The 13,173-nt window shown below is 44.0% G+C and overlaps 1 protein-coding gene across 3 annotated transcripts; it reads left to right on the forward strand.

Moving 5' to 3' along the window:
• Window positions 1–423: 423 nt before the first annotated feature.
• On the forward strand, window positions 424–8,225 carry LOC136463659 (uncharacterized). Of its 3 annotated transcripts, none has more exons than XM_066462632.1 (6): window positions 424–720; window positions 821–947; window positions 3,652–3,791; window positions 3,935–4,297; window positions 4,443–4,505; window positions 7,802–8,225. In XM_066462632.1, the coding sequence occupies exons 1-6, from the start codon at window positions 643–645 to the stop codon at window positions 8,036–8,038; spliced, it is 1,008 nt and encodes a 335-aa protein (XP_066318729.1). In that variant the 5' UTR covers window positions 424–642; the 3' UTR covers window positions 8,039–8,225. The 3 variants fall into 3 exon arrangements, with proteins under 3 accessions (XP_066318729.1, XP_066318730.1, XP_066318731.1); XM_066462633.1 differs by having other exon boundaries at window positions 824–947; XM_066462634.1 differs by having other exon boundaries at window positions 827–947.
• Window positions 8,226–13,173: the final 4,948 nt, after the last annotated feature.

Here is a 13,173-nt window from a genome sequence, read left to right on the forward strand (position 1 = left end):
TTTTTAAAAATGAAGTACTCTCTTGTCCTAAAATAAATGTATATCTCGCTTATTGAGGAGTCAATCTTTTAAAGTTTGACTAAAAAATAGAAAATAATATTAATATTTGTATCTTCAAATAAATTTATTATAAATATATACACCATGCTTAATCTAATGATACTTATTATATATCATAAGTATATTAATATGTTTTTGTATAAATTTATAGTTAAATTTAAAAAATTTAACTTCTCGATAAGTGAAATGTGTATTTATTTTGGAAGAGGGGCGCGCAGTGACCGCTGGACCGGAGCGGCCCAATCGCGGCCCTCAATCCAAACACGACGCTCGCCAGCGGTCAAATTTGGACGGGCCGGCGCTGGTTTCGGCCTAAATGTACCCCTAGTTCCTTCTTGTAATCCTGTTCGAGCGTCACCCGACCGGCCCCGGTCTCTTCTCGCCGCCCCTTCGCAGTCGCAAGTCTCTTCCCCCTCCTAGAGTTGCCGCCCGTCGCCGCCGTCCATTCCACGCCCCTCCGCTTTCCATGGCCTATGTAGGGCTGGTCTAGAAGGCCTGCCGCTAGTGGTTGGATTTCCGCGGAACATTGCTGAGTCCGCTCCGACGCGCTCCTCGCGGCTGGCGCTGCTCTGAGAACTGGATATGTTGGGCCTAGCACCCCTCCGCTCTGCTCCTCTCCCTATCCGCGCCTCCGCCACCGCCTGCGGCCGAAACACCTCGGTAAAGCCCCGCGCCTTCTCCTCCTCTCTCTTCCTCCTCTCGTCCCCTCCTTTTTCATGTTACGTGAAATGATGTCTTGTTCTCTCCCTCGGACGGGCAGCAGCAGTTCGCCGATGGCGGCCAGCTCTCGCTTGTCGTGCCAGAGGCGGCCGAAGGTGACACGGTGCAGCCGGAGAATATGCACAAGTGGAGGATGGTCATCGCCTACGATGGAACAAAGTTCAAAGGTTTGATTTGATTCCTGATATAGCATCTAAAATTAATACATTGGTTTACCGTAATACACCCTTCGTCTCAAATCAGAGGTCATTTTAGTTATTTGTCTAAGTTAAATTTCTCTAGTTTTCAGCCAGGTTTATAGAAAAATACACTAACATTTAAAACATCAAATTATTTTTATTAAACCCACCATGAACTGTAATTTAATAGTGTATTTATTGGACATGTTAATAGGTTTTGTATAAACTTGGTCAATGTGCTCTCTGAACCGTGCTAGATTTGTTAGCGCGCCCCTCCCTCTTTGCAACCATGGTGGTAGCTCTAGTGACGGGAACCATGACGGCAGCCCCTCCCTCACCCATTGACATATGGGTCCCATGGCTGAGCATTGAGAAGTAAGCTGTAGATAAGCCGGAGTGCCAAACGTAGCTTTTCATCTAGCCAGCTTTTTCAACAAGCTGCTTATGCGGACAGCTGGCAAGATGCTGGCTGAAAAATAAATTTAAGCAGTGACCAACAGGGCCATAGTCACTCATGACACAGCTCTCCTTCGTATATGCGCTTTACTGATTCATGGTGTTGGTGCCTTATCTTAGCATATTAAGGCTTTTGTGGTGATTATTTCCGTACATGGTACTATCCGATAACTTGAAGAGTAGAGAAAGTGTTAGGCTTCAACGCTTCATCTTAGCCTTTGTAGATGTGATGTGCTGAATTGTAGATGAAGACATTGTATGTCTGAATAATTATTGAGATGGAAAGGAGTGAGGTAACGTTTTTTGTGGCATCTATGTGTTTATTTCTTTGTAGGCCCATTTGATTAATTTTGAGATTCTATAGCTCTGCTATTTTGGATTGTAACAATGCACAACAGTAGGTCATCTTTATAATCTCTAATCTTTATAACTGAATTTGCCAAGGTACAATATTCTCTTCTTAATTGTGCGTCAAAATTATTTTCTAAGATTGGGGGTATTAATTGTGGTGGCAAAGACTTCTAGAGGTCTGGCCCCATATAGGAGGCCATCCTTTTAGGATATATTAGAGTATAAAGCAGAGATAAAAATGGGATTCTTGGAGGGGCTCATCACTGCAGAAGGTTTAAATGACTGTTTTACTGTTTACACTTATCAGGCTGCAGCAGCAGCTTGCTAATAGTCTACTGCAACTTTAGTGCACTAGTTACCATGTTTTAGCTGTTATAACATTCACAAGTATTTTTCAGTACATATTGGGTATGGAGTTTATTCCCTTCACATATGAGTGGTTTAATCTTATTGCAGGAAGATAAATAAATGTTACAACATACACAAACTGAGTAATTTCGAATTCCAGTTAAGTAATTAGTCCAGGCCTTGGAGACATATTTGTAAAAGCTGGGCACCTCTTAGATGCGAATTCTTCATATGGCTAGCAGTTAAGAACCGGTGCTGGACAGCTGACAGGTTAGCCAAAAGGGGTTTGCCCCATCCTGCTTCATGCCCTCTTCGCGACCAGGCAGAAGAAACTATTCAACGCACCCTTGTCAGTTGTGTGTTTGTGCGATAGGTGTGGACAGTGATTCTAATTAGATTGGGACTTCTAGCTATTGCTCCTGAGCCGGGAGTGACCCATTTCTCTAACTATGTGTAAAGCAATCAAGGGGTTTGATAAAAAGATGAGAAAGGGGCTGAATTCTTTGATTTATCCTGGTCGCTTGGGAAATCTGGAAGCATCACAATGTATGTGTGTTTGAAGGAACTTCTCCTAATGTCCAAGAGGTTTTTTATGGTGTATGGCTGGAGCCTCTGCTCTTCAAGAACTGCTCCTTCAGTCGCTAATCACATAGCCATGAGCCTCTGTGTGTTTCTTTGGCCCTGGTCATGTAGTCCTTGTTCACGGTAATTCTTGTACTGTTGGTGTTTGTGGTGTCCGGGAGCCTCTCTCCCCTGTACTAGGAGTGGACTCTTGTCCCTCTGATGTAATTTTTTTCTTCTTAATGTGACACGCAGTTCTCTTGCGTCGTTCGAGAAAAAAAATTAGTCTAGGCCTAATAGTTGGATTTTTTTTTTTTGAAATTGGCCTAATAGTTGGATTTGATTTGGGTTACAACATACACAAACTGAGTAAAATTGAATTCCAGTTAAGTAATTAGTCCAGGCCTCATATTTGGATTTTATTTGGGTTTATCTTCATGTTATCAATATTTTATGCAAAATTGTTAGTCAGATATCACGATTAGATGTGAATATATGATTAGTTATCATGGTCCAATGACCCTAGAATTTCTATTTAAGTTTTACTCTTTTGAAGTATCTATGTGCATGCATAGGTGCTGCACAAGCATTAATTAAACGGTTGCGAAATAATAGGTTGGACATTATTCTCTTTTTCCTGCTCTGATTGACTTGTTTTTGCTCGAAAAGAAAAATTTCCAATTTGGTATGGATTCAACTACATGTCAGCTTGATTAGGCTCAGCGCCTCAGCGTGTTAACCTGGTATATAAATTACTTCTGAATAAATAAATAAGATGGTCCATAATCACTAATCAGAATATTCCGAATTTGAACAATGCTCGGCCAAAAACTGTTAGCTTGATAGCCACCCCTTATACTCAAGCTATCAACCACTATCTAGTTAAATTGCTTCACATTTCACATGTACATCCCTTAGGTTTCACGAGAACAGTGTAATTTTGCAACTTAACATGATTCTTACCATTATATCACAGGTTGGCAGTATCAACCATCAATTCCAACAATACAATACTTTCTAGAGGACGCACTGATATGCATCACTAAGCTGGATCGGAAGAAACTGTGCTTGGTCGGTGCAGGCAGGACTGATACAGGTGTTCATGCGTGGGGTCAGGTTTAATAAACATACTACATAACTGTAAACTGAAGCTTAAATTGATATCTATCATCTGGTTTGCGTATCCTGCACTGTTAAATGTCAGTGTTATGTTTTATATGAAATGCTGGGGGGTCACTTATCATATTTGTTGTTTTCAGGTGGCACATTTTACTACACCCTTCAGTTACCGTTGCCTCAATAGTATTCATTCTGCAATGAATGGACTCCTTCCTCCTGAGATTCGAGTCAGGGAAATTAGCGCAGCACGTCCTGAATTCCATGCTCGCACATCCACAAAGAGCAAAGTCTATCGCTACAAGATCTATAATGAAGCAATCATGGATCCCTTTCATAATCGCTATGCTTATCATAGTGCTTATAAACTTAATCCCCATGCCATGCAGGAGGCTGCAAATTATTTTGTTGGAACCCATGACTTCACATCCTTTGCTAATGCTGCACATAATGATCGTGAGCGCAGACCCACAAAGAAGATAACACGTTTTGATGTTACTGAAATGGTAATTGATTTCCAAACCAAAATAAAATGTTTTTGGTACTTCTGTTTTTTTAGTGTGCTGTTCAGTATTGGTTTTATCTTTTCATATTGGTGGGCTTCCTTTTGGTGTTGGTTGACATGTTCTTTTTTGTTCATATACTCTACAGGGTGCTGTCCTACAGCTCGAGGTTGAAGGCACCGGTTTTCTGTACAGACAAGTGAGGAACATGGTAAGTTCAACGTTGTGTGTAAATGCCTATTTCAAATTTAGCTTCTTTCAGGTTTACATATTTATACATTATTATCATTTTTGCGAGTCCTCCATTGTCCTAAATCATAATGTGTTCTCCAACATTTATTTATCTTAGATGCATGGGAAAAACAAATAAACAATACTGAACCCATTTATAGCAACCTTGTTTATATTTTTATTTTCCCTACACGTAATAGTTGAAATTTGAAATCAATTATGAAATCGCCTTCATACTTCTACATTAGTGTAGTCATAATGTAAGTGGAAAACTAGTCATATCTCCATCTACTTCAATGTTGGTCAATAAACCTTTAGCCTTTTATAGGAATGAAAGTTGGCTATCATACATGGTCAACATGTTTTGAAAATTGGCACCCGATTACTTTGAAGCTCTACTAGGAAGCTACAAGGATTCATGTCATGGTGGTGGCTAGGGTTGAGAGGGAGAGATGGGGGCCGGCTGGGGGCCTTGCCCACGGCTGAACAAGAGAGAAGGTTTCCTTCTAATTCCTGCTTTATTCTAATCATCCTTATTACAGGGAAATAAATAGGCTCTCGGCCTCTAAACTTAGGAAAGAAACGCCTAGAATTAAGGCCTAGATTGACCATGCAACACTCTCAGCCGCCTCCCTCCATCAGACACGGTCACACCTATTTTTAGGCCTGCGTGGACTGGCCATGCAGCCTTCTCAGACGCGCCCTCCTTCAGACGCGGTCCCCGTGGCCCATGACATACGCCTCTAACACTTATCGTGAGTCCAGCCAGCCCAGCCCAGCGGGCCTGCTCGGGTGATGACCTTATGACGGCCCTGCTCGACGAGTTTGCCACCAACTTCGCTGAATTGACCGGCGTTCCAGGGACCACTGCATCAACCTGGTTCCGGGGTCAGCGCCGGTGGCTGTGCGCCCCTATCGCTACCCCGCCTACCACAAAGACGAGCTGGAGCGCCAATGCTCCACCATGTTGTCCCAAGGGCTGATCCGGCGCAGCACTTTGATGTTTTCCTTGTCAGTCCTGCTGGTCAAGAAGGCCGACGGCACGTGGCGTTTCTACATCGACTAACGCGCCCTCAATGCCATCACCGTCAAGGACGCGTTTCCCATCCAAGTGGTCAACGAACTTCTTGACGAGCTGCACGGCGCCCGTTTCTTCACCGAGCTAGACCTCCGCTCCGGCTACCACCAGGTCCGCATGAACACCACCGATGTCGCCAAGACAACGTTCCGAACGCATGACGGGCCTCTACGAGTGCCTGGTCATGTGTTTGGAATGCCGTCTTGGCCACATCGGCGATGTTCATGCGGGTATGGTGGTAGCCGAAGCGGAGGTCTAGTTTGGTGAAGAAACGGGCACCGTGCAGCTCGTCGAGAAGTTTGTCGACCACCGGGATGGGAAACGCGTCCTTGACGGTGATGGCATTGAGGGCGCGGTAGTCGATGTAGAAACACCACGTGCCGTCGACCTTCTTGACCAGCAGGACTGACAAGGAAAACGCCGAAGTGCAGTGCCGGATCAGCCCTTGGGACAACATGGTGGAGCATTGGCGCTCCAGCTCGTCTTTGTGGGAGGTGGGTAGCGATAGGGGCGCACAGCCACCAGCGCTGACCTGGAACCAAGTTGATGCAGTGGTCCCTGGAGCGCCGGTCGGTTCGGCGAAGATGGTGGCGGACTCGTCGAGCAAGGTCGTCGCCTGAGCAGGCCTGTTGGGCTGGGCTGGCCGGACTCGTGATACCCCGCCAGCAGACCTTGTGATCCCAGCGCGCCAGAAGGACATGGTGAGGGCGCCAAAATCCCACAAGATTGGGCCTAGGGACGCCAGCCACTGCGTGTCGAGCACGACGTCGTAGCCCGCCAGGGGAAGCACGAAGAAATCTGCTGTGAAGTCTTCGTCACCGATGGTAAAGGGCATCCCGTGGTACATGCCTGGGCACGGCACACGCTCGCCGTTGGTCACCGTGACCAGCATCTTGCCCCGGGGATGGAGCTGGAGAGTGGTGCGGCCTGGAGCTTCCTCAGAGATGAAGTTGTGGGTGAAAGCCCAAGTCGAGGAGTGCAAGGAGGGAGGCGCCCCCAGCTGCAATTGCACCCGCATCGTCTCGCTGGTGCGGTCCTCCACGATGGCGTGCAGGGAGATCTGGGGTCGGGTTGTCCGCCTGTTTGATGTCGTCATCATCATCTGCGGCGGCCAGGTCAAAAAGGAAGATGCGCTGGCAGACGCGGTTGTGGCCGTGCCCGAATTTTTCATTGCAGGTTGAGAGGGAGAGATGGCTAGATGGGGGCCGGCCGGGGGCCTTGCCGACGACCGAGCAAGAGATATGGCTTTTCTTGCTTGATTCTGAACATCCTTATTAAGAGAAATAAATAGGCTCTCGGCCTCTAAACTTAGGAAAGAAACGCCTAGAATTAAGGCCTAGATTTGGCCATGCAACACTCCCAGCCGTCGGCCTCTACACTTAGGAAAGAAACGCCTAGAATTAAGGCCTGGATTGGCCATGCAACACTCCCAGCCGTGTCCCTCCATCACACGCGGTCACACCTATTTTTAGGCCTGGATGCTGGATCAGCCATGCAGCACCTCAGCCGCGCCCTTCAATCAGACACGGTCCTTGCGTGGACTGGCCATGCAGCATCAGACACGGTCCTTGCGTGGACTGGCCATGCAGCCTTCCTCAGCTGTTCCCTCCTTCAGAAGCGGTCCTCACAGCGCATGACATACGCCCCCTAAGAGGAGACTAGCAAAAAAGACTAGCCAAATTTACCGATTTAGCTACTTCAAAAATAGATTTGACAAAAAATACTAGAGTACTCTAACAGACTCCGTAAAACAAGAGGCTATGGCTAATGAAGTAGGCTATCCAAAAGTAAAGAGCGAATGAGGTGGGATAGAGACCTACTAAATTTAGAGTTATTTACAGAGTCTTGGAGACGTTTTTCCTTTAATAATAGCCAAATTTACCTTTAGAAAACGATTTGACTAATCTCTTGGAGATGATCAATTCAAATGTAGCCTGAACTTAGCAAATTCTAGTTACTCCACCAGTGAGTATAATGGGCATCTACAGTACTGGACGACATGGCAGAATAAAAATGTGTGCAATTTTTTTTTTTAAGTTTGAGGGCTTCTACTTCTGTTAAATTGTTTATTTGCACCGAATGCAATATTTGGTGCATTCAGCGTTTCTATTTGAGACAAATCATCTCCACGAGAGGCTCTAAAACATTTTTTTTTTTACTTTGCACACCCATAGAGTATGATGTATTGTATGATGCAGGTTGCTTTGCTGCTTCAAGTCGGAAAGGAAGCACTGCCTCCTGATATCGTTCCAGCGATCATTGCGGTCAGGGACCGCAAAGAACTGGCGAAGGTGGCCTTGTCAGCACCACCACATGGATTGTGTCTCATGTCGGTTAACTATGACGAGGAAATCCTGAAGCCTCCTGAAGGTTCCCCTCCAATTTCCTTTGGCAGAACTCACCAGCTTAGTAAATGCAAACTTCCATTTTATTAATTTGTTACAGATGAATTGTCTTCCAGAAATGGAGTATCGTTTTTTAGCTTCCCTTGCCTCCTAGAATTTTCTTGCTTCACAACTGTCAATCGTAGGCCCTTATGGCCTGCTAGTTTTTGCGAACGTACTGAAGTATACTTTTTTATACTTCCTGTATTCTGAAAACATCTAGGCCCTTAGTTGTGTTTCGGTGATTAATGACAATACGTAATTATTGTGACTAACGTGTGTTTTACAGATGTAATTAAGTTAGGTCACGGTAATAGAGATCGATTGGGCAATTATGGTTGTCATGTCCCTACGATAGAAATCGTTTCGGTTTTTAAATGATAGACGACAAGGTTAAGGATGGACTAGTTTTAAGTATCGATTGAAGTTGGAGAGACACTTAAAGTAGTTTAGGACTTTGTTTTTCCTTTGGTCGTACTATTAAGGGGGTATGAACGGGTAGTTTGATCTAAGTGAGTTAGGTGCGGTGCACATTTATTAAAACTAGCACTAGGTAGCTCCACGACTGCCCTTTGATCCAATGGAGCAAACTTCATTCACATATGTTCGAGAGTTGAAAGTGAATGGAGAATCAAATACTGATCGGATGCTGGCTTCGGTGTGACTGGACGCTGGCTCAGGGTCCGGTCAGTTCATTTGACCAAGGTGAAAGCGTCTGGAAGTGACCGGATGCTGCGAGGTCATGTCACCGGACGCTGAGGGCCGGCGTCCGGTCGACTCCAGTAAGGTCCCAGAGAGGGAGAATTCTGATCGGACGGTTCCGGCTACTGATCAGACGCTGCTCAGCAAGTGATCGGACGCTGAGGGTCCAGGTTCCAGTGAGGGAAAAACGTGTCCGGACGCGTCCGGTCAGTGCTAATCGGACGCTGGCCAGCGTTCGATCAACACTTAACCATTAGAGTTCGGGGTGTATTGATTGGTGCGTCCGGTCAACATGACCGGAGCGTTCGGTCACCCCGCAGAGGCACATAACGGTCTGTTTTTCAGCCGGTGTTATAAATACAACCTCCGCTCGTGTGTGGGGGTACTTTTGCTCATTCCAACAGCTGAGAAACACCTTAGAGAGTGCCAAGAAGAGCAAGGTCTCAGTAAGGTGATTGAGATTTGAGAATCCCAAAGAGAGCCCTTATTAGTGAAGATAAAGAGTAGCAAAGTGTGCATCCACCTTTTCATTAGGTTTGTCGTGGTCAAGTGAGAGTTTGTGTTTGTTACTCTTGGTGATCGCCATCACCTAGACGGCTTGGTGGTGATTGGGAGCTTGGTGATCATCCGAAGAGCTTGTGGATGACCTAACTCAAGTTGTGAGCGGTTGTGGATGATTCACCGTGACGGAGTGTCGAAGAATCAACCCGTAGAGAGCACTTGATCCTTGCGTGGATCAAGGAAGAGCTACACCCTTGCACGGGTGCTCCAACGAGGACTAGTGGAGAGTGGTGACTCTCCAATACTTCGGTAAAATATCGTCGCGTTCCTCCTTATCTATTTACTTTGAGCACTTATTTTGAGCATTTACTTTGAGCAATTCAATTCTTGTCTTTACATTCATAGAAATGTCATGCTAGAGTAGGATTGAAACTTAGGTTGCAAGTCTTTTGTGCGGTAGAACAATTAGAAACACTTTCTAGGCACAAGGGGTTAATTGGGCTAACCATATGATTTAATTATTACAAAGAAATTTAGAATTAGTCCAATTCACCCCGCCTCTTGGGCATCTTGATCCTTTCAATTGGTATCGGAGCCTCGTGCTCACGTATTTAGGCTTAACCGTCTAGAGCAAGATGTCTCACGGGGATGGACCTCCTTCTATCTTTGAGGGAGATGATTTTTCTTATTGGAAAATTCGCATGGATGCGTATCTAGAAGCTCTAGATGTTGGTATTCTTAGAGCCACCTCACAAGGCTTTCTAAAAGCTCAGGATGCTACTCACCTACAAGACGATGAGGTGAATTACGAGAAGTGGAATGCAAAGGCTCGAAACACCATCTTTAGAGGCCTTTGCAAAGATGTGTTCACTCGGGTGAGGAACCACAAAGACGTCCATGCACTATGGTCGGACGTTTGTGCGCTCTATGAGGGAACTAAGAGTGAGCGTGAGGAACGCTATCATCTTGTCATGAAAAAGCTCAACTCTTTTGAAATGCTTCCTAAAGAATGTGCTAATAAGATGTATTCACGTTTGAATGTTCTTGTAGAGGAAGTCAATATGCTTGGACTCACTCAAATGCAACCATCTGATGTTGTAAGAAAGATTTTGAGTGTCATCCCCATTGATAAATATGGGCATATTGTGACCGTGCTCCATCAAGGTGATCTTTCCACCGCTACACCGACACAAATCTTGGGAAAGATCAATGCTTATGAGATGTACATGCACATCACACCACAAGATAACTCATCCTCTACCAAGAAGAAAGATAAGGACTTAGCATTCAAAGCTAGCCAAGAGAAAGGCAAGGCAAGACTTGAGTATGAGAGCTCAAGTGATGCAAGAGTGGCATCAAGTTTGATGGCAAGAAGAAGAAGTTCTTCACTAGCTCTAGAAGGAAGCCAATCTCCAAGATGGATTGATTCAATTGTGGAGAACTTGGTCATCTAGCATACCAATACACTAAGCTCAAGAAAGACAAGTTCAAGAACAAATACAAGGGTAAGAAAGATGACTCAAGTAATGAAGAAGAAGATAAGAAGAACAAGCCATACAAGAAGAGAGATGACAAGAAGAGAGACTTTCACAAGAAGAAGAATAGTGGAAAGGCATACATTGTCGGTGATTGGCTCACGGACATTGATTCATCTAGTGCCTCATCCGATGATGATAGGGACAACGAGAATGTGGCCGCAATTGTTATCAACTCTTCATCATCTTCATCGCCACCACAGCCATCATCCTCTACACACCTATGTCTTATGGCCAAGGGTGACCGGAAGGTATCGAACAATGATGATAGTGTGGTGATGAACATGCTAGCAATGATGATAGCGATAGTGATGATGATGAATATGAATCACCTTCTTATGATGATCTTGCTAGATTACTAAAACAATACACTAAGATCATTATAAAAACTAGAGCTAAGAATGAAAAACTAGAAGCTAAAAATGATGCTCTTTTAGCAAAATGTGATATAGCCGAAAAGGCTTAGTGTTGAGCTTAGAGAAGCAAATGATGCTATAACATCCAAACTCAAGGAGCTCAAATCTTCTAAGAAAGAGCTTAAAGGAAAACATGATAAACTTGAGAGGACACATAATGAGCTCATCACTAGCCACAACAAGCTAAGAGAAAAATATACTACTCTTAAGGTTAATCATGATAATCTTGTTATTGCTCAAGAATTCTTATCCAATGAGCCACATGATGCTACTAACGATGTTGTTAAGATTGATATAGCTACATCATGTGATGACTTGATTATTGAGAGCATTGAGCAAAGTTCTAGTAGCAAGGGCAAACAAGTGGTTGAAGCCGATGACTGTGATGAGTTTGTCAAGCTCAAGAATGAAAATGAAAAGCTCAAGAAAGATCTTGAAGAACTCAAAGCCACCAAGTCTATTGTGCTAGAAACTATTGTTCATGATGATGGCTTGATCCTTGAGAATGAGGAGCTCAAAGAAGAAAACAAGAAGCTCAAGAAAGAGAAGAACAATGATGCTCTCATGGAAGAAAACAAGAAGCTCAAGTTGGAGAAATAGCATCTTAAGATTGGATTGAGCAAGTTCACTAGAGACAAGCATCTTCAAAGTGAGCTACTAATGAACACCATCATGAAGATGGATAGAAATGGCATTGGGTACTTGGCAAATCAAAAGAAGTAGGCTCAAGCTCAACAATAATATAAGTCCAAGCCAAAGTCAAAGAGATGTTTTGAGTGTGGACAAGAAGGCCACTTTGCTCATGAGTGCCAAACTCTACCACCACAACCCTTGCCCAAGCATGCTAGATCTTTTGCTTTCAATGCTCACTACATGCTTAGAAATAATTCTAGTGGAAAGATGAAAGTGATGTTCTTAGGTCCTCCCAACAAGAATAGGCCTAATAAAATTTGGGTTGCAAAGTCACTTGTTGAGAAGGTGAAGGGTCCTCAACAAGTTTGAGTTCCTAAAGCTTGATCTCTTATGTGTAGGTGAACTACAAGACCGGTGGGAGTCATTGGGTTATTGATAGTGGTTGCACACAACATATAACCGGTGATCCTCGTATGTTCACCTCACTAGATGAAGAAGTAGATGGACAAGAAAGAATCACATTTGGAGATAACTCAAAGGGCAAGGTCAAAGGATTGGGCAAACTGGCAATATCAAATGACCATTCCATCTCCAATGTGCTATATGTTACTTTATTGAGTTTCAACTTGCTATCCGTTGGACAATTATGTGATCTTGGCTTTCAATGCTTGTTTACCGAAAGGAGGTTGTCGTATCTAAGAAGGATGATGATCATGTGATATTCAAATGATTTAGATACAACAACATATATCTAGTGGACTTCACCTCCGAAGATGCAAACTTGAAGACATGCCTATTCACCAAAACAATACTTGGGTGGCTATGGCATAGAAGACTTGCTCATGTTGGGATGAACTCACTCAAGAAGTTAATGAAGAATGATTTGGTGAGAGGGTTGAATGATGTGAAGTTTGAGAAGGACAAGCTTTGTAGCGCATGTCAAGTCGGCAAGCAAGTTGCAAATACCCATCCAACAAAAGCTTTCATGTCAACCGCAAGAGTGCTAAAACTCCTTTACATGGACTTATTTCGACCAATGACATACAAGAGTTTAGGAGGAAATCTTTATTGTCTTATGATTGTTGATGACTATTCAAGGTATACATGGGTATTCTTTCTTCATGACAAATCCAAAGTTGCATCTTGCTTCAAGAAGTTTGCCAAGAGAGCACAAAATGAATTTGAAGTGAAGCTTAAGAAGATAAGAAGTGACAATGGTAAAGAATTTGACAACACAAACATAGAAGCCTATTGTGATAAAGTTGGGATCAAGCATGAAGTCTCCACAACATATACTCCTCAACAAAATGGTGTAGTTGAGAAAAAGAACCGGACATTGATCACTCTTGCAAGAACAATGCTTGATGAGTACAACACCCCCGAAGCTCTATGGGCAAAA

This window comes from Miscanthus floridulus, chromosome 7, assembly GCF_019320115.1.
Source record: "Miscanthus floridulus cultivar M001 chromosome 7, ASM1932011v1, whole genome shotgun sequence".
NCBI classification, from domain to species: domain Eukaryota; kingdom Viridiplantae; phylum Streptophyta; class Magnoliopsida; order Poales; family Poaceae; genus Miscanthus; species Miscanthus floridulus.